The sequence below is a fragment of the Sphaeramia orbicularis genome, unplaced genomic scaffold, assembly GCF_902148855.1.
Source record: "Sphaeramia orbicularis unplaced genomic scaffold, fSphaOr1.1, whole genome shotgun sequence".
Classification (NCBI taxonomy): Eukaryota; Metazoa; Chordata; class Actinopteri; order Kurtiformes; family Apogonidae; genus Sphaeramia; species Sphaeramia orbicularis.
The window spans coordinates 325,510-346,884 of record NW_021941551.1 but is presented as its reverse complement, the minus strand read 5'-3'; the positions used below and the strand labels follow the sequence as shown (position 1 = coordinate 346,884).

At 37.7% G+C, this 21,375-nt stretch overlaps 1 protein-coding gene across 1 annotated transcript; it reads right to left on the bottom strand.

Moving 5' to 3' along the window:
• Positions 1–9,070: 9,070 nt before the first annotated feature.
• Positions 9,071–18,501, bottom strand: LOC115416081 (uncharacterized). The gene is made up of 12 exons (XM_030129789.1): positions 18,429–18,501; positions 17,745–18,019; positions 14,164–14,211; positions 11,998–13,942; positions 11,511–11,573; positions 11,297–11,374; positions 10,881–10,946; positions 10,644–10,721; positions 10,243–10,299; positions 10,017–10,094; positions 9,837–9,899; positions 9,071–9,699 (listed from the first exon to the last, which is right to left on the bottom strand). The coding sequence occupies exons 1-12, from the start codon at positions 18,499–18,501 to the stop codon at positions 9,464–9,466; spliced, it is 3,060 nt and encodes a 1,019-aa protein (XP_029985649.1). The 3' UTR covers positions 9,071–9,463.
• Between the last annotated feature and the right edge of the window lie 2,874 nt (positions 18,502–21,375).

The following is a 21,375-nucleotide window of genomic DNA, read 5'->3' as shown; positions in this document are numbered from 1 at the left end:
ACAAAACAACATCACTGCAGTAGGATGACACGTTATAGACTTCTGAAATGTTACCCATTAACACTGAACTGCTCCAAATCAGAGTAACCCTAGGAACATGCTGCTGCCATCCAATGTACATTTAGGTGAAATTAAATTTAACATAACACTTGACAAGAACATGACATTCATATTAGGGTCAGATCCACAAAATATTGCTCTGCTTTTGCGACCTCTAAATGAGACACAAAGCTAGTGTGTAATTCGCAAAACTCATTGAAAAAGGACATCTTCATTCATACAATTTGCATTCTAGCAACACCTGCTCCTTTCTATGCAAAAAGCTTTGTTGCTAAACCTATTCACATAAGACTAGTGCAAATTACAACATGTAGCTAGGCTGGTAATAACTGCTCCGACACTCGCTCCTCTTTCTACCTTTCTCTTCATCCTGAAATTCTCAACTTTGCGAGCTTAACTGATACTGAATTAAAGTTTATCATCCATCTCTCAAAGGTGAATCTTCAGTCAAACATGAGGGGGATCTGGAGGGTCAGAGGCTTTTCACACTTTCGCCTTCTTAAAAATAAACTTTCCTCACAGGGCTGAAAGCTGCTTTTTTTGGCTACACATATAAAAGTATCATCTGTATTCTAACAGAACAGAAAACAGCATTAATTACAGCCAGATCCTTGGTAATCTGGGATCAATAAAGTTGTTGCAGCTGTGCCATGTGTACATGCGCATGGCCTCTTTTGGAGTTTGGAGATGCCTGCTACCAGCTGTGAGCACCAAACAAAACTAAACTACTAATGGTTGGACCAAATCTTTGATAAACTCAGTGAACTGAATGATATTACTTAAGATTTAGACCTTAATGAAACATGTTCAAATGTGCCTGAATAGCATTAACCATAAGGACTCAGTTTAACATTTGTGGCAGTTCCAAAAATTTTCTCTATATTTAACAATCCTTAATTGATTTGTCACCATTTATTGTAATATTATCTCATGATTTTGTGTTTTCTTCAGTGAAAATCATGTATTTCCTACATCTAATTTACTAATCATATAGATGTTCATGACAGTTCAGAGTAAGGTGAGGATTACTATATCTATATCTTACTATATATTTTCCAAATGGTCAAATATGATGACCATGAAAAGATGACAAACTGCATTTTACACCAATAATTTACATGTATTGATGGGATTAGTGGATCAACAGGTATTAAACATTTTACATCAGTAGATGATTTTGATGTTTGGGTCTTTAATTTGTTATATGTACTATCATGTAAAATACTAGAGCACCAAAACTAACATAAAAGATGCTGGTTTGTGATTGTGTGTGAATCTCTGACACCATACTGTACGGGTGAGTGTTTTAGCTCTCTGCAGTTTCATTATGGACAATCTGTCTGATGAACATTAAGAAAAGCCTAGAAATAGCAAACGCTAAACAGACAAATCAGGTGTAAAACTTAAACAGTGTGATTATATCTGCATAGGTTGGCAGAGGTCACTGTGGATTTGGCCCATAGTATTTTTAGTAACAAATATTGGGTTACTACTGCCTGAAAATTACAAATTATGTAATATGGGCAACACTTGTAATTTTTCAGCATAACTTATATTTAGGTCATGTCAGGGTTGAACATATAAACAGAAGCATTAAATTTCTGCAGTTCTTTACCTCTGAGATGTTCTGGATCAAGATGATTGCGTTCATCTTTGGAGGCGAGGTGGGCTGACACTCCCAGAGCCCCAGTCAGAGCCAGAAGCCCTGAGCCCCCCGCACCCAGGGACAGGCCTGATGGGTGAGGTGTCAGGGGGATGCCAGGGGCGTGGTGAGACAGGTGCTGGAGCTGCTGCTGCTGTGGCCACAGGGAAAAGAGGAGCGGGCAGGGGGAGACAGGAGGGAAGGGGGGTCATACAATGGGGTGGGTTGTTAGAAAAATAGGGTCAGGAAGAAAGGGTTAGACAATGAACAGGAGAAGTAACAGGACAAAGTGGAAAGGATGAAGAAAAAAAACAGAGAAAGTTAGCAGGTCAAGCTTTTCAGGGGCGAGAAATAAAAATAAAATCCACATGGAACACTCCACAGTGAGGGAGGGGAAAAAAGATGAGGGGAGATGGGAAGTTAAAGGTATTAGGAGGTATTATTATTAAAGGTGGAGAGATGGACACCAAGGACAACAAAGAACAAAAGGAAAGATGAGGAGGAGGAATTAAATCACCGGGAGAGGGAAGATGTAAACCACAAAGTAAAGAAATAAAAAGTAACAAGCATGAGGGAGTAAATGGTTTTATGGGGAAAAAGGGAGGAAGACGAAGCTCAGGGAAACACAGAAAGGTAAAATAGGTGGAAAAAATGTTTGACTCAGAAGTGAAATAATGGGGAGGAACAGAAAGAAATGATGATGGAAGCAATGGAAAGTGAAGAAGATGGGAGATGGATGTACAGGAGTGAGAAGGTGGGAGAAGAGGATAAATGAGTGCCGAAAGGAAAAGAAAGTGTTTCAGGAGCAGAGATAAAAATGAGAACAGAGGAGAAAATAAGGACAGAGTCAACGTAAGAGGAAGAGAGAGATAAAAGATTACAAAAGACAGAATGAGAAACCCAGAGAGAAAATGAACAGAGGGAGAGAGAAAGACAAAGGAGAAGCTACAGATAAAGAAAGGCTATTATCCTGAGGGGAACATTATGATGTGTTTCTGTGTGTTGTTTTGTCAAGCTAGTGTGTTAGACACATATATACACACACACACACCTCAGAAGCAGCGGTGTTTGTAGTGCTGGAGGAACAAAGGGCTTTAAGTAGACAGTAATGTGATCAGAGCTCTGACAAGCACTGGAAAGCACCATCTACTGCAGCTCTCAGGGCTTTTACTGTGTCTGTGAGTGTGTATGTACATGTAGTAAACAGACTATATGTGCATGTGACAGTGTGTATGTATAGGTTGTATACAAAATATGCACAATTTTTCAAAAATCCAATTAAAACAAAAAACTGAGTTTTTAAAGTGTACCTATACTGGTCTCGCGTACAACATTAATTGTGCTTTGTGTATTATAAGTGAGAGCGGCACAAATTCATAACAAAAAAAAAAAAAAAAGAAATTGCCATAAATGCACCACACTGGACCTTTTATCATGTGAATTATGGGCGGGAGCAGCACTGGGGGCAGCCAGAAGTGACGTACCATCTTTGTTTCCAGGCAATGAGTGCGAGTAAACAAACAGCAGTCAGTGAGAGAGACTGAGTTAAAGCATGTGTTTGCGCTGTTTTTGTGCAGCCGTAAGCTTTACACTCCAGCATTGTCCTAGACACCACCCAGCACTGGCCGATCATGTGTTCTTAGACTGGGTATGCTGTACGGGGTCAGTGACCAGTCCATCTCAGCCCAGGTAATCAGACAATACAACAAAGTCTACGTCACTACTGGTGCTGGAACAGCCCATGAAGGAGGAAACATGTCAGTGACCATGACTGACGGAGCAGTGACTTAGTACTCACATGTATCTGACAACGGGCTAAAGTTACCAGATGGAAGTGCTAGTATATGTGATCTTTTGAAATAGAAAATTCACTACGGTGCCTTTTAATTTGTTTAGATCTATATTCAAAGTTAAAAATAATTGGATTTTGATGACTGCAACACACTCAAAAAAGCAGGGACAGAGGCATGTTTACCACTGTAGGATCACTTGTCCTTTTTATTACACTTATTAATCATGGGGAACTTGGCGCATTTTTGCAAAGAATATTTTGTCAATTTTTCCATGACTTAAGCTGCTTAACAGTCTGTGCCCATCGTCTGATTCTCCTCTTCATGATGCCAATATATTTTCCAAAGGAGACAGATGTGGACTGTGGACAGGACAGTCCAACACCACCATGATGTGACTATGAAACCACTGTTGGAACAGGGGCAGAAGGTATCGTCTGATGAAATAACCAGCAGACTTCACCGAAACGATGTCACAGTGATGGCAGAATGTGTTTCTGTGAGATTCCAATCTGAGTCTTCATGCTTCCTTCACACATATAGAGGTCAGATGGACACTGATGCAGCCCCAGACCATCACAGATGCTGCTTTGCACCTTTCGCTGATAACAGTCTTCATGGATTGTTTATATAGAACCTGAAGTCTGTTTGTCCCGAAGACAAGCTGAAACATATACGCATCTGAAATCTACCTGAGTCCATGGAAGTCTGTGGCATGTCGGCACAGAACTGATATAGTTATAGTTATAGTAACTGAACTGTATTTAATGACAACCATTTTCCAAAATCCTCCTAAGCCCATACATGTATGTTCATCAGGATGATTTCTCATACGATGCTCAAACACACTCAACAGTGGTGTCCACCTTATGTAATGAGATTTCCTCTGACTACCAGAATATTTACTGTTGACAGTGAAATATTGAAATGTTTTCTTCGTTTTGTGTTGAGAAATTTATTTTTGAGCCTTGTAAAGACTCAGTGGTTGGGGATGCTCCAATCACGATCCCTCACCTGTTCCCAAATAACCTGATATGTGAAATCTGACAGAATAGATTCTATAAAGTTTTCAGTCTTATTTTGTCCCTGTCCCAACATTTTTTGAGCCTGTTGGAGTCAAATTCATATTTTTCAGTGCTGTGCTCTTTAATGGTTTTTACTGGGACAATTTGACTATATATATATATGTATATGTATAGAGGGCAACGGTACTCAGAAAAACCGTGTTCCGTTTGGTCTGCCCTGCACATGATAATCTGCCCTTATGAGCCACAACTTTTCAATTTTGCAATTGATTTGTGTTGACAGCGAAAGGTGGAAGTCCCCCCCTCAAGTCTTTCCCTCTCTCCTGGGCATGCTGTGTGAGCATGCAGCACAGTGAGGCCCCGCTCCTCAGTGACAGACAGTGAACAGAGTAGTGGATTTAGATCAAACACACAGAGTCCTGCCCAGATCCACCACTTTTCCAAACCATCCATGTACATTAGACCGGCAACCCGCCCGATCCGTGATTAAACACAGTCTACACAGTAACTCACTTGTAAGTTCCTGCAGGTACCTGACCCAGTGCAGGACTCTGACACACATACAATACCGTAACAACGCTAGCACAAGGAAAAGCGTACGGTAGATTATATGGCGTTTTTATACCACCATTTTCTTTTACATCCCAATGCAGAACAGGAATTTACTTGTTTATAAAAGCCCCCTTTGGGTCTATGTGTGCACCTGTCTGTTTATACGACTGTATACAAGTAGTCAAGGAATAAGAAAGGGTTCTGTTGTTCAGACCAGAGAGTGATTTTTATTCAGTACAATGATATAATTTGTTCCTACTGTGAAATTCAGTTTTTGCTGACAACAAAACAAAAACATACTTTTGGAGAAAAAAAACTGTTCTCTTTATGCACAAACACGTGCCGAAACCAAACCGAAACCATGGCCCAAAAGCCAAGGTACGGACCGAACCGTGGGCTACCTGTACCATTGCACCTCTTTATATATATATATAATATTATATATATATATATATATATATCTTATATATATATATGTATCCTAATAGATATATATATTATACACACACACACACACATACATATATATCTATATAATAATATATATATATATATATATATATATATATATATATATATATATAATATATATACAACACACATACACACACAGTATTTTTAATTGCAGGATGTATTTATTGTGATAGTGCGTATGTGTTAATTAGAATTTTATTATGGTAGGAGTACTTTACTCTTCAGAGAGACTAATGAGGAGTGTGAATGAATGAACACAGACCTTGAAACAGAGCTGTAATTAATGTATACTGTTGTACGGTACACAGAAACTAATGCGATCACTGCTCTGAAAGATTTAATGTCATTAATACTGATGGATCCTAAAATAACATCAGATTTCTTTCTCTTAAATCATTATCTGTGGTATTTGCCAACACTGTTACTACAGTAGTGGAGGGCCTCAGAGCAACAAAATCACTAATTGTAGGTTATTTTAATGGAAGCACTGACTCATAACATCTTTGTATATATCCATTTAAAACTGTCCAAAGCTGGCAACAGCATCCTATAAAATTGTTAAACAGGACAATATTGCATTTGCTGCCAATAGCCATCCATCTGGTTTTACTCACAAACACACCCAACACTCCAGATCAGACACTCCTTAACATCTGATTCTAACAGGTTGGCTGTGAACATATGAGTAATATTTCAAAGCCAATTTTCAGTTATTGAAACTAACTTGAAGTAGTGCATTGGCATTGGCATACATAGCATGATATCAAAGGTCCCATCTTGCATTTCCTGGTGACTAACAGCTGTATAAATGACCCACGCCTGACCGCATCTACATTCATCATCCTCAGACACCTTTAGTGATGGTGCGGTATGAATCTCACTAGTCGCTTTTCCATTGGACATATGCGCAAAACTTTACCGATATTTACTAAATGAAGTGTGCAATGTCAGCTTTTCCAAAATCGCAAATGTAATGATTTGTTTATTTATTATCACGACATGTCACGAGAAGTCATTCCATAAACATGACAACAAACATAAATATCGCATTGATTTACAAATATGTTCATATTTCTCTCATAGCACCCTCTAGGTTTGGGAAAATGCCTGTATTTCTCTGTTGTTTGAATCTAGAATGCTCGTTGCCCCTCTATCCCGTACTAAATTAAAAAATGATTCAGTTTCCTCGTGTGTCCACTCATACGGCACCATGTTTGTTTTAAAACTTTTCTTCCTCGCTTGTTGTAACATCCATCTACATCCATTTTTTTTGTTCATGTGACTAATTGTGCAAAAAGTTCTTTCCATTGCACTTTTGAGCGATATATCAATTTCACTACACCCAGAAAACACGTCTTGCAAGCGCAAAAACTTTTCATTGAAAAACGAGTTTTGGCAAAATTGTTGTTTTACCATTAGGCAAATTATTGTGCAAGTTATATTCACACAATGTGAGGATCAATGGAAAAGCAACTACTGTTTAGTCACATCAATCTGTAGTTGATCTGTGTGTGTGTGTGTGTGTGCGTGTTTGTGGTGTGTTGTATTTTCATGAAGAATGGAGGTGACTCACCCCGATGATGGCATTAAGTTCAGCCATCGTGACCTGCTTGGCCCTCTCCACCGCCTGGACCACCTGTTGCTGATGCTAAAAACAAATACATACAAACATCATAAATTCATTAAGTACAAAACATCTACGCTCTGCACCATAAATAAACAAGTAAATGCTAAAGTTACACACAGTGTTAAAATGTGCATGTTGATTTCTTTTAAAAAAGTTAAATCTTTTATATTTTTGTCATTTTGTTTTGTTTTGTTTTACTGAAAAAGACATATTCCACTATATTCTGGCTGTATGTTGATCTACAGGTGCATAAATATGATTGAATATATAGCTGTTGCACACACCTGCACACTTCCACTTAATTAATATGTCTTAGTCTTTACAAGCTTTACATCAATGAAATATATACCTTATTATAAATAGATGTAATGCATCAGACAAAGTGATCAAAGTGTCATTAAACTTTATTAACTTATGACATATTATGTAAAACAATGATGTATAATTTTAAAAAATGACTGAAATCAGTAACTTGAATCTATTTTTAAAGTCCACTCAATATTATACAGTTTATCAATGATTTACAGTTGGATTTGATTGACTGCAATATTTATTACATGTAAATTTAGCCTGTTTTTGAGTAAATAGTATATTTAAATACTGGCCTAAAGATAAAGTCAACATAGCCTCACTTTCTACAGTACAGGGTGTACTTCTACAAATATAAATGTCAGGATTGGCTAACCATGCATTCATATAACACACACTAATATAAAAGTCACACAAGAGAGACCCATACTGTACACACATTTTCAACACTTTCATACTGTATGTGTGCACACTCACACGCCTGCACACACACTCAAAGCCACACTAGAATCTGTCCTGTTTACACAAGATCCCAATGTAATCAGTCACACAAAGGCAAACATGCATGTGTGCTTTTTACAGCACACACATATATTTACACACACACACACATTCCTGTACAGCATAGGAGTGAGGTCCGAGTGAATTAACCTGAGAAGTGAGGACCACCCTTTCTGCTATACTTAGAGACAAATGAATGCCCAATCACAACAGTAGGTGGCAGGCTCATGTCATTTTCCACCTCAGTTTGTAGAAACACACAAAAAAATTTTTGAATTTTTTAAACCCATTCTACCCTCTGACTGAGGACCGTTGGGGGGGGGGGGGGCGGGGCGGGGTGTATTTTAAGTGTTTTCCCACTAAAAAACTTGAGATATTTGAGTAGAATTACATCATTTGAAGTTCCCTAGATGAGCAGAAGACAAAAAATATTAGTCAACATGACTGATGTACTTCAACTATACATTTTTTTCCTTTCAAGAAACCAAACTTCACAGTTATCCATCAATCAAACTCAAAATAAATCTGAAAGGAATTCATTTTTCAGTCAACTTTTATTTTAATTACTCTGGAAATGTATAAACTGCCTCGGTTTTCTGTGCCTGAGTACACAAAGTATATAAGTTAAATTAGCATTTAAATTTAACCCATAAAGACCCAGTGCTACTTCTGTGGTGTTTCCAAGAGTTCTCTTGAATTAGTACAGACTGGTTAAATTATATCCATTTATTATCATATTATTCTCTGTATTTTGTGTTTTTTCAGTGTACATCAGGTATTTTCCTATATTTAACTCACTGATCATGTAAATGTTTTTAAAATCTCAGTTGAGGATTATTATATCAGAAACAAAGAAAAACGAAGGAATTAGTGACTTTCAGTAAATACATCATTAATATAAATCCAGTGTCCATCCACTGTCACAGATCAGACTGCAGGGGTTAATAATTGTTTTATTCTGTTTTGTTCAGTTTGTGGTTTATGCTGTTCATGTCATTTATTTTATTTGTTAGGGTTTGTTTTATACATTTTGTATTCACTTTTGTTAATTTTATTGAACTTAAACCCAGCGTGTCTATCCACTGTCAATGATCCAATTCCAATTACTGACATGTATTGATAGGATTAGTGGATCAACAGGTATTAAACAGTTTAGATCAGTAGACGGTTTAGGTTGACGGTGGATGTTTGGGTCTTTATGGGTTAAAGTGCCTTTATAAACTGCAACAATTATGCATAAACAAGTACATAAATCAAACTGCAATTTTAAAGTGCCTCAAATAATTGCAGTAATAATATTACTCATTAAAGTGCATAAATTAAAGTGCTTCAGTCAGCTGCAATAATAAAATAAATAAAAGAAATGTACTTTTTTTTTTACATTGAACTGCCAGAGTAAACCACAAAAATACAGTGCATGAACGTACACAAATGCTTTGTTTTGGTGTAAATATTTGAAAGAACAATATCTGAGTTAACAGCCTCAAAACTTCAGGAAACGTGAGGCATCTCTTCTTTTATGTGCGACAATGGTGTTATAAACAAAGTTTTTAACATCCTTCCATGACCGTTGGGCTAAAGCCCTCTCTTGTTCGATGCATGCTGTGCAGTCCTTCTTGCCAGGAACTTTCCTCTCCCCTACAAACCTGCCCAGGTGTTTATTCACAGCACTCTTCTCTTTCTCAGTCCAGGGCCGCTTCACAGAAGACTTAGATGGGGCTGTGAGTGACACAGAAGGTCTGTTAGATCATGGACATCACAATGAAGCTTTATTGGCATCACTGACCGATTACAGAAACAGAATATGATGGAGGCTTTGAATTGTCATGTGTTTTTTTTCTTCATTTCTTACTCACGTGTTTGTTGTTTTTTTGGAGGTGTTTTTTTGCTCTGTGTCAGCGGTACTCCTTGGCTCACATCTACAACAGGAACAGACAGAATATAATACAATTGTTTATGATAATATCTACATGGCATAGCACAACAGCTGGTTGACCAGAGGAAAGAGTGTTTTATAATAAAAATGGTTAACTCACTGTCTGTGTCTGAACCTGCTGTCTCTGTGTCAGCGAGGGGGTCCGTTCCCTTTGTGGAGGACATTTCAGGGTCTCCATCTAAAAAATAACCCAGCATAAGCCTGCATACTGTGGATGAAGTGCAAAGCACAAGCTCCTAAAATCATCTGTCTGTATGTGTAATCTGACGGCTCTACGTTTAATTCACTGATCAAATATCATGTACAGCATCATCACTGTCTCATACCGTCATCTCTGCCTGTCTTCTTTCTGACAACATCAGAGATGGAGGTGGAAACTTCACCTGTGAACATCAGTCATTCTAAATTAGCCCTCAGTAGTGTATCGTTAACTGTTTATGAATAATCTGAGTGGCGCAAGATTAACATTAGGCAGACCAGAGGCATAAGGGTTTGTTTCATAAAGAACAAATCTAACTGATATTGAATTGAAATATTCATTTTGAATATGAAGACAGCAGCAAAGATTATTAAGAGAAGACAAAAACACACTAAACATAAAATAATCAAAATGAAAATGCCAGGAAACCTATATATTTAAAAAAAAAAAAAAAGTGGGAAGAATAACATAACTTCTCACTTCTACATAAATCAATTAAACCAATAACAAGGATGTTTGTTAACTCACCATCTGTGTCTGAACCTGCTGTCTCTCTGTCAGTGAGGGGGTCCATTCCCTTTCTGGAGGACATTTCAGGGTCTCCATCTGAAAAATAACACAAGCTAAGCTGGTATACTGTAGCTGTACCATACATCTGTGTGTAATCCAACGGTTTATTTACTCAACTCTGGTAGATCAGTCAGGGAGACTATGACACAATGATTCAGCATTTAAATGATGCTTTTTCCTCATTGTTGTACTCACGTCGTTTCAGTCTTTTCTTTGTTTGTGGTTTATTCTTCTGTGTCAGCAGGATTTCTGCACCCTCATCTATAACAACAACAGATAAACATTAGGTCCTGTTCATAGATCTTCTCAGGTACACATTATCATTCAAGAGTTCATGGATACAACTGTTTATGATAATATCTATATGGCATAGCACAGGAGTGTCAAACTGATTTTAATTCAGGGGCCACATGCAGTGCCATATAATCTCAAGTGGGTCAAACTAGTAAAATAATAACTGTAAAAAAGTAAAATTACATCATGAAAACCATTACATTTACAAAGTTTAATTAAAAATGTAAATAACATGAACAACCTGAAATTAGAAAATAAGAGGACCAGAAAAGTTGACCAGAGGAAAGAGTATTTTATAATATAAATAATTAACTTACCATCTGTGTCTGAACCTGCTGTCTCTCTGTCAGAGAGGGGGTCCATTCCCTTTGTGGAGGACATTTCAGGGTCTCCATCTGAAAAATAACACAAGCTGAGCTGGTGTACTGTAGCTGTACCATATACAGTGAAAGCATCTATGCATAAACTGACGGTTGACTGTACCCTCATGTATAGGTTTGTATGTGCACCATCATCATCAGTGTGTCATACCTTCATCTACTTCTCTGCCTGTCTTCCTTCTGATGACATCAGAGGTGGAGGTGGAACTTTCACCTGTGAACATCAGTCATTCTAAATTAGCCCTCAGTAGGAAGGGACAAACAAAGAATGTCTTTATTAGCTTACAGTCCATTCATTTCACACCTAGGTCTGACAACCGTGAAATGAGACTTAGTGAATTCTGTGTATTTGGCTTCGTGTTCAAGAAAGATACAATTATTTGTTCATACATTCTTTCATTTTACTGTACATATTTCTGGTTCTAAATGGTACTTGCGTCACATCATGTGCATTTGTAGCAGTCATTGAAAGATGCTGTTCTACAGTATGTATGTATAATATTGATGATTTATGTAGCCATAGTAGCATAATGATGGTATTAAGAAGTGGATTCATTTAAGTTTGGTGGCGCTGAAGGCCTAGATGTGAAATGCATGGCTTGCCACTTCTCCAAAATACATACACAGTGTATACATACCACAGACAAATGGCTCAATTGTTTTGAGGTTCTTCCCTGCCAAAGACCTCGTGCCTTCCTCCATTGCAAACAGAAGTTTGCTTATTTTTGCGATTTGAAAGGTTTTGTCCGTCTGTCGATAAAAGTCCCGATGAACTCTGATGTCGTGACCCATAAACCTTGCCACTTGTTCCAGCTCTTGTTCACTAAGATCCAGGAGTTGACAGAGTGTGGCCACCTGTTTTCGTAGTTTAGTTGATCTCAGGAGTTCAGGGTTTTCTGCTTTACTTTCCACTGCGTATTTTCGCAGACAGTCGCATCCACGAATACTTGTCATTACACCCGGTCTTGCGAACAGATAAGGATTCTCTTCAAGGACGCCTGCTTTCTCTCTCCATGTAACTAACAAATCAACTGAATTCTTCATTCTTTCAGTCAAGAAAATAGGAACCTTCCTACTTCTTTTCCCTCTGACTTCTATGCGGGTTAGTAACTTACTCAGCTCTTTCTCCAGAGGTGACAGAGTTTCATAAATGTCCTGATTTATGGGGTTTGTACACGCCTTCTTGTAAGCCTCAACAGTCAAGCGTGATGCTTCCCCTTCACGTCGTTTGTTAAAGACAATGACCTGTGCCAGTACCGTCTCATTTAATGTCCTGTAGGCCATTAAGCTCTGCTGTTGCGTTAGTTCATCCCGTGCTTTGTCTTCCACCATTCTGAGGTGGTTTCTCAGAGTCATCACATCTCTGGTGAGGGGGATGTCATCCTGTTTATTCCATCTCTTCTCTTGAATACTCTGGTGTGCACTCACAGACACATCACATTTCCAGTTTTTATCCAGAAGTTCCAAGAACTTTTTACCTCTCTTCTCTTCAAGGTCGTCATCATTCATAAGTGCCTGTCCTATGAGGACTTGCACTGCTCCTTTAAGACAGAATCCTATTTTTACTGCTGTAGAAGGTTTTCCATATTCATTTTTGCCTGGACTAAACTCTGTCAGCTTCTTCGCAACATTTACAACAAATTTAAATTTTGATGGGACACACACATCCTGAAGAACCTTCACAGTCTTGTCCATCTGTTTGGCTACCAACATAAATCTACCAAGCTCCCTAAGTCTTTGTGCTATGTACTGGTGCCTTGATTTCACTCGTCCATGTTTTGCATAAAGTGCATCACCATATCTACAAATCAACACATCACTCCTTATGTGAAAAGACACATCATCTTGCCGCATCTTATTAATGATATCCTCACATCCACCTGACAGAGCTGCATTTGGAAGCAGAGTGGCAGCGAGACTTTGGACTCTACTTCTTGTTTTTTTTGTGCCACCCTCTAGATGTTTCTTACTCCGACATACAGACTGGTGTCTCCACAGATCCCACTTCACAAACATTCCATAACAGTGTGGGCATGGTAAATAATCTTTAGCACTAGCTTTCTTTGAGGGTTGTTTCCAAGTTATTAGTTCTCCACTCCCTTTTTCTAAGACATGTGTGTTGTGCTTGTAGTCTCCTTTATTGCGGAGTTTTTCCAAAAGAACCTTTCGTTGCTTGGAGCCTATCTCAAAGCTGAAAGCATAGGCGACATCCTTTTTGTCCATGTGTTTCCTCTGCAGGTGCCGTGCCATCTTTAGAATTGCTTTGTTGCAGTAAAAACAATAATGTTTTTTGTCCCATGTTCGTTTCTTGGCTCCCCTTTTTGTGCACGTTTTTATTGAAACAGTTGATGTCACTTCTGTCTCCTTTGTATTTTGTTTACTTCTTCGTTTCTGATACTTTTGGGGGTTCTTGCCTTTATTAATGGTGTACTTGCCATTTTTCTGACTTGAAAGTTTTTCAGGGCTTTCCCATTCCTCCTCACTGGATGATGCTGGCGTATTGGGATGATACTCTTCCTCTGAGCCTACATCACTGCTGGATTCGCTGTCGGATGAATCAGTTTTCTCCAAGACTTCACCCAGCTGTAAGGAGAGAGCATCGTTAGAAGACAGTGGATGCTACCGTCTATATGAGCAGTGAAGACATCTGTTATACTGTAGTTCAAGGACCTGTTAGATATGCAACTCTGCTGCATCTTGGTGGATATTAATTCTCATAATAACATAACTGACAACAGGTCTTTGTATGGTTGAAAGTTTAAGTGATGAAAAAGGCATAATGACAGATTTGGAAAAATACATACCCCTGGTGAAGTGTCAGCCATTTGTGTTGGTCTGTCAGTCATTTGTCTCTGGACATAAAACAAAAGGAGACAGCAACATAATGTATATCATCTTTCATATGGGGAACTGAGACTAACATCCTAAAATAAACAAACATATGAGTCAATCATTTCAGTTCAATAAATTCAATGAAGGACAAACCCTCCCAAATAATAAACATCACATTTAAAATATGCAACCAAATATTTGCCTTAATTCCATGCTAACTGTATTTACTCTGTAACCAGCTTCCAGATTTCAGAAGTGTGTCTGAATAATCAAGTAAGTTCTTGAGATGAAAGCATGAATTTTTATTCATTAATGATTGCACAAACTGTTTATGATGTGGAATAAAGATTTTCATCACTTTATTGAGGTGAGACTTTAAGCTTCAATGACAATTCAATCTGAAAATAAAAACACTAAGCCTTATCACCTCAGAATTAGTTTTTCCTGAAGTACTCAACAGCATTTATATTATTTAACTTATTTATTTCATTTATTTAACCTGGAAGTCCCATTGAGATTAGAAATCTCTTTTGCAAGGGAGACCTGGCCAAGGTAGCAGCCAACAAAGTCCAAATGATACAAAACACGTATATGATACACAATAAACTATAAAACAATAAAACACAGTCCAGTCAATCAACCATAATGGCATCAAGAGAAACAATGACATTCCTCCCTCACTGAATTCCCCATGATACTTTTAAAATCATCAACAGAAATGAGTGGATGTAGTTTTACAGTTTTTTTAATATTATTCCACAACCATGGAGCATCGTAGGAAAATGTTGTGTTTCCAAAGTCTGTCAGAGGTCATGAACAGTCAAATGGAACCACTTGGAGGAACGTAGATGGACAGGACTATGGTTAACAGACAGAAGATTACTGAGGTACTTAGAGAGTTTACCCATCAATGCTTTATAGATGAATAGGAACCAATGTTTTTGTCTATGAGCAGTTAATGATGTCCAGCCCTCTGGACCATAGAGAGTGCAGTGGTGAGTGAGAGATTTTGCATTTGAAAGGAAACGTAAAGAAGCGTGATATACTGAGTCAAGGCTCTTCAAAGTTGAGGTAGCTGCATGTCTGTACAGTATATCACCGTAAACAGTCACAGACAGAAAGGTGGCTTCCACAAGTCTTTTCTTTGCAGTGATGTGAAACAGGATTTATTTCTAAAATAAGTTGAAGCTACTGGTACTGTACAAGAGTTGGAGAGCATTTCATTTTATCTAAAACAATGTGCAATGCCCATTAATTAACCCTTTAAGGACAACCATTATAACAGGCTGCTTGTATTTGGTTTTTTTTTTTGCAAAATAGTGCCAGAAAATATGTTTTTTGCAACTTCTTTAGTCAAGTCAAGTCTGGTACAGGTTCATACCATCTTCCAATTATTAATGTGAAAAAGATAATTCTTATAGCAGACAGGAGCAGTTGTTTGTTTACCTGCTTTACTAGTTTCAGCTACTTCCTGTAGCCTTCGTCAGATGCGTCACATGATGCTACAATGACATGTCTTATATGCTTAGAAGAATTCTTCATGTCATTGTAACATTATGTGATGCTTCTGACGAAGGCTACAGGAAGTAGCAGAAAACTAGTAAAGCAGGTAAACAAACAACTGCTCCTGTCTGTTATATGAATTATCTTTTTCACAATAACAATCAGTATATGTCCATTACTACTACTACTACTACTACTACTACTTCTTCTTATTCTTATTATTACTATTATATGTAACAAACGCATAAAACCATGCTACAGCAAATAATATTTATTATTTATTATAAATTAATATTTATTATGAAAAACTACATGTTCATAATGAAATTATAATAAGAAATAACCTTTCCTCTGTTCGATGTGTTGGTCCATTGTAGTTTGTCTAGATCATTGTGTGTCCATGTTGTTGTCGTTCTTTTTGGTTCTTTCTAGTTCATGTTGATCCTGTGTGATAGTCTGTGTTCACTTTGTGTCTAGTTGTAGACAGAGCCCCTCATTTCACTGACAAACACATCCATCGTCTGATTCACATACACACACTGCATCTGTGTACGCCCTGGATACGTCTGGAGATATATATATACATATATATATATATATATATATATATATATATATATATATATATATAATTTTATTTTATTTTATTTTTTTCACATACACAAATATACACACATTTATAGAAGATTTACACATACAACTATATATCAACTATACAAACAATTTAATTTTAATTTTGATAAAAGCATTTAGTCTTACTTAAAGTTTGAAGTGCTTTATTAACACGGAACTGTTATTGATAAACTGTGTAGTCACTGCAGTGTGCAATAATAAACATAACTATTGAGCAAAACAGACCAATGAACAATCATTATGTGATCCATGAGGACATTTTTACTTTAAGAGGAAATAAAAAAAAAAAATACTTGCAAACTTGTACATCTGTCCTTATTCATGAGCCCCAAATTCTAAATGAAATTCAACATTATGAATTTTCTATTGTTTTATGATCACAGGTTCTGTCTGAAAAGAAGTGGCAACATTTTAATCAGTGAAAGCACACTGACAAAAAAAAATTAATTTAATGATCAACCAGTGTGCTATACTGTATTCTGCAAAAACATAAACAACTGAATGTAGAATACTGTACAAAGAAATTTTCCAAATCTAAATCTTATCTTAATAAAATGAATGTTTTAACTTATTTGTGTATGCATTTGTTTATTTAGTTAGTTAGTTAGTACTGTTAAAATATCAGAATTCTGAGTGAATTTTTCTTTAGATAGGCAAAGGACATTTATTGATTACATATAGGCTATTAAATAAATGTTTATTAAAAACTTAAAAGCATTTAAAAACTTATAAACAACTTAGGCATTTATTGAGTCACTAAAATCCTGTAGAGTCTATGGAAACATCAGCATGATTATAAGCATCCTCTGGTAAATTCACATCCATATACTGTAGGAAATCTAGCTGATCACATCATGATGTCCCTGACCATATGGACTTCAGGAGATGATTGGGGTATGGAAAACACCATGAGCACCAGAAAAAAAACACATGCCCACACCTTTTACAGTTTGCCTTGAACCCACTGCCACTAACGCTGTCAACCCAGAGGTTCAACTCTTCCCACTCACGTCTGTACATTTGCAAATGTTTTTGCTTCTTTGGACGTGGTGGAGTTTCAGGTGTAGACAGAGTTCGAATTTTATTTCTCTAAGAATGTCTCTATCTCCAAAGAAGTGTCCTAAATATAATTATATGACAACATGCGCTCTCCCGGAGCGACAGCCACAGACGTGTGCCCTAGACCTTAACCTTAAACTTATTTTAAAAATCACATAAGTTTTCACATGGTAATTAACACCCATCACTCTGAAAACAAAGAGGTTTATCTTTACATTATTATCATTAACATTAAAAACACTTCAGAAGTTAAAGCTAGCAGCTAGCATTAAAAAGTTAAAGCTAGCAGCTAGCATTCAAAAGTTAACGCTAGCAGCTAGCATTACACAAAAGTATGTCAGACTCGTTCAGCTCTTACCTGTAATGAAAGTGAGGAGTAAAAGCGTTCTTCACAGCGGTTATGGTGATTTCTGAGTCTCTGAATCCTCTTCTGAAACCTTTCCAGTTTGATATTGGTTGCTGGACTATTCCTCTGAGATGGAACTGAATTGAGTTCTGCCGTCCTCTGCCTGTCCGGCGCATGCGCTTTGCACTCCGCCCCCTGCGAAGTCAGTGCAGGTAGAGGAGCAGGGTGGGGGAGGGGCAGCAGAGTGGGGGATGGGCAGCAGAGTGGGGGATGGGCAGCAGCTAAGACTGAGCAGGAGTCACAGTAATTCCCAACTGTGCTGTGAGACTGTAAGGCCTGTTTAAGTGAATGAAAGGACAGAAATACAGCAAATAAAGACACTAGGAAGATAAGTGACTGAGTTTAACATGAAAAAGGCAAATAAACACTTTTAAAAAATTATACTTTTGTGGAATTTTAATCTTACATTTTAAATGGTTAATTAATTGTCAAATTAATTAATATGAATATATATATATATATATATATATATATATATATATATATATATATATATATATATAGTATGCTACAACTACCACAATGATTCTAGCAGCTAGTATTAAAAAGTTAATCCTAGTATTAAAAAGTCAAAACTAGTAGCTATATTACTTTACACAATGAAGTAAAAGTATGTCAGACTTGTTCAGCTCTTACCTGTAATGACAGTGAGGAGTAAAAGTGTGTCATCACAGCAGTTCTTTGCACTTTCCTGTTGACTGCTGGACATATCAGTTAAATGAAAGCTGTGTGTTGTGTGTCTGAGCTGCCTCTGTCTGCAAAATGAAACATTGTTTCATGTACTGCAGGTTCAGGGTGGGGGATGGGCACCAGCTAAGACTGACAGAAGGAGACACAGTCATGTACAGTGGGGCTTCAACAGGCTGTTTAAGTGAGTGTGAGGACAGAAATACAGCACATAAAGACTCTAGGAAAAGAAGTGGTGGAGTTTAACATGGAAAAGGCAAATAAACACTTTAAAAAATTAAAGATTTGTGGAATTTTAGTGTTATATTATAAATGGTTAATTAATTGTCAAATGAATTAATATGAACATATACAGTATAGTATGCTACAGCTACCACAATAAATAAATAAACAATAAATAAACAAATAAACAACAATAAACAAATGTTCCACCCAAACTGAAAACACACTGACCAGAGCTGTGAAATCCACATATTCATTTTAAATGGGTTTCCGGGTCCTTTTTTCCAACCAAAACCATATAGTTTGACCCAGCCTCACCAGATTTGACTATGTTGATCTCAGGTAGGCCTTCTAATACTGGACTGAAGATGACATTTCTGGATCTTAAATTACTGTATTTTTATAGAAAATTTCTGAATAAATGTACTTTTTTTCATAGTATTTTTCTGATTTTTGGATATGTCTCACATATTCCACTCCTGAACACACACAAACTGGTCCCATCTCCATATCTCCTTGCTAAGGCTAAGTAGAGAAGGACACATGCTGGAGACTCCAAACTTGTGCTGCTCTTCCTACAGCAGGCCTGGATGTGCTGTGTCAAGTTTCACAGAGTTTGAATCAGGTTAAAGGCTTTTTTCAGACTTAATTGGTTAAGCCATATAAATGCTTTAACGGCTCATAACTCCTGACAGGAAGCACATACAGTTACTGTTTTAAGACGGCTGCGTTGGGCCTGAGGAGACCTTTCCGTAGATGTATGGTTTGTGTGTGTGCGACCTATAACAGAGTTCATTAGTCCGGGTGCACCTGCTGTGACACAGCCTCTGAAGGGCTAAGCCCTTTCATAGATGAGTTGGACTGAAAATGTGAGTTCAGGTCGGACCCAAAAAACGGGCCCAAAGGTCCTATTCTAACATATGTGGTAGTCCTCCTTCTGAGCTTTCCAGAACCCTTTTTCCCACGTAAATCGGCCCATCCGATCCAGAGTTATGACCTGTTTTAGTTTGGAAAGGTCATAGGTCAAACTCTCAAATTCGTCTATTTTGAGGCCTGTGCTCACAAAATGGAGGATATCTCTGTGACCCTTTGACCTACGTCCACCATTTTTTTACCCAGCTATTAGACAATTTCACTGCACGTCTGTGACAATTTTCAAGCATTTTCGTTAAGGGGAAGCCCCTTTATTTTTTAATTAGACTGGTCTGAAGCCTGAACAGGCCCGGTTTTACCACGTTTTAATTCATATCTCGGTGGTTCTTTGACTAAAGTCTGTGATTTTTTCACCGTGTCTTCTTACAATTTCTACCCACACCTGAGTAAAGTTTCAAGTGTCTGCGTTGAAGGGAACCCTGTTTAATCTGCTATTAGACTGGTCAGAACTAGGCCCTGAAATGTGCCTTTCTCTTCTAACTCTGTGATGCTTGGACTTCAGTTTCTTTCCTTTGCAGTGTGTCATCACAGCAGTTCTTTGCACTTTCCTGTTGACTGCTGGACATATCAGTTAAATGAAAGCTGTGTGTTGTGTGTCTGAGCTGCCTCTGTCTGCAAAATGAAACATTGTTTCATGTACTGCAGGTTCAGGGTGGGGGATGGGCACCAGCTAAGACTGACAGAAGGAGACACTCATGTACACTGGGGCTTCAACAGGCTGTTTAAGTGAGTGTGAGGACAGAAATACAGCACATAAAGACTCTAGGAAAAGAAGTGGTGGAGTTTAACATGGAAAAGGCAAATAAACACTTTAAAAGATTTGTGGAATTTTAGTGTTGTATTATAAATGGTTAATTAACTGTCAAATGAATTAATATGAACATATACAGTATAGTATGCTACAACTACCACAATAAATAAATAAATAAACAACAATAAACAAATGTTCCACCCAAACTGAAAACACACTGACCAGAGCTGTGAAATCCACATATTCATTTTAAATGGGTTTCCGGGTCCTTTTTTCCAACCAAAACCACATAGTTTGACCCAGCCTCACCAGATTTGACTATGTTGATCTCAGGTAGGCCTTCTAATACTGGACTGAAGATGACATTTCTGGATCTTAAATTACTGTATTTTTATAGAAAATTTCTGAATAAATGTACTTTTTTTCATAGTATTTTTCTGATTTTTGGATATGTCTCACATATTCCACTCCTGAACACACACAAACTGGTCCCATCTCCATATCTCCTTGCTAAGGCTAAGTAGAGAAGGACACATGCTGGAGACTCCAAACTTGTGCTGCTCTTCCTACAGCAGGCCTGGATGTGCTGTGTCAAGTTTCACAGAGTTTGAATCAGGTTAAAGGCTTTTTTCAGACTTAATTGGTTAAGCCATATAAATGCTTTAACGGCTCATAACTCCTGACAGGAAGCACATACAGTTACTGTTTTAAGACGGCTGCGTTGGGCCTGAGGAGACCTTTCCGTAGATGTATGGTTTGTGTGTGTGCGACCTATAACAGAGTTCATTAGTCCGGGTGCACCTGCTGTGACACAGCCTCTGAAGGGCTAAGCCCTTTCATAGATGAGTTGGACTGAAAATGTGAGTTCAGGTCGGACCCAAAAAACGGGCCCAAAGGTCCTATTCTAACATATGTGGTAGTCCTCCTCCTGAGCTTTCCAGAACCCTTTTTCCCACGTAAATCGGCCCATCCGATCCAGAGTTATGACCT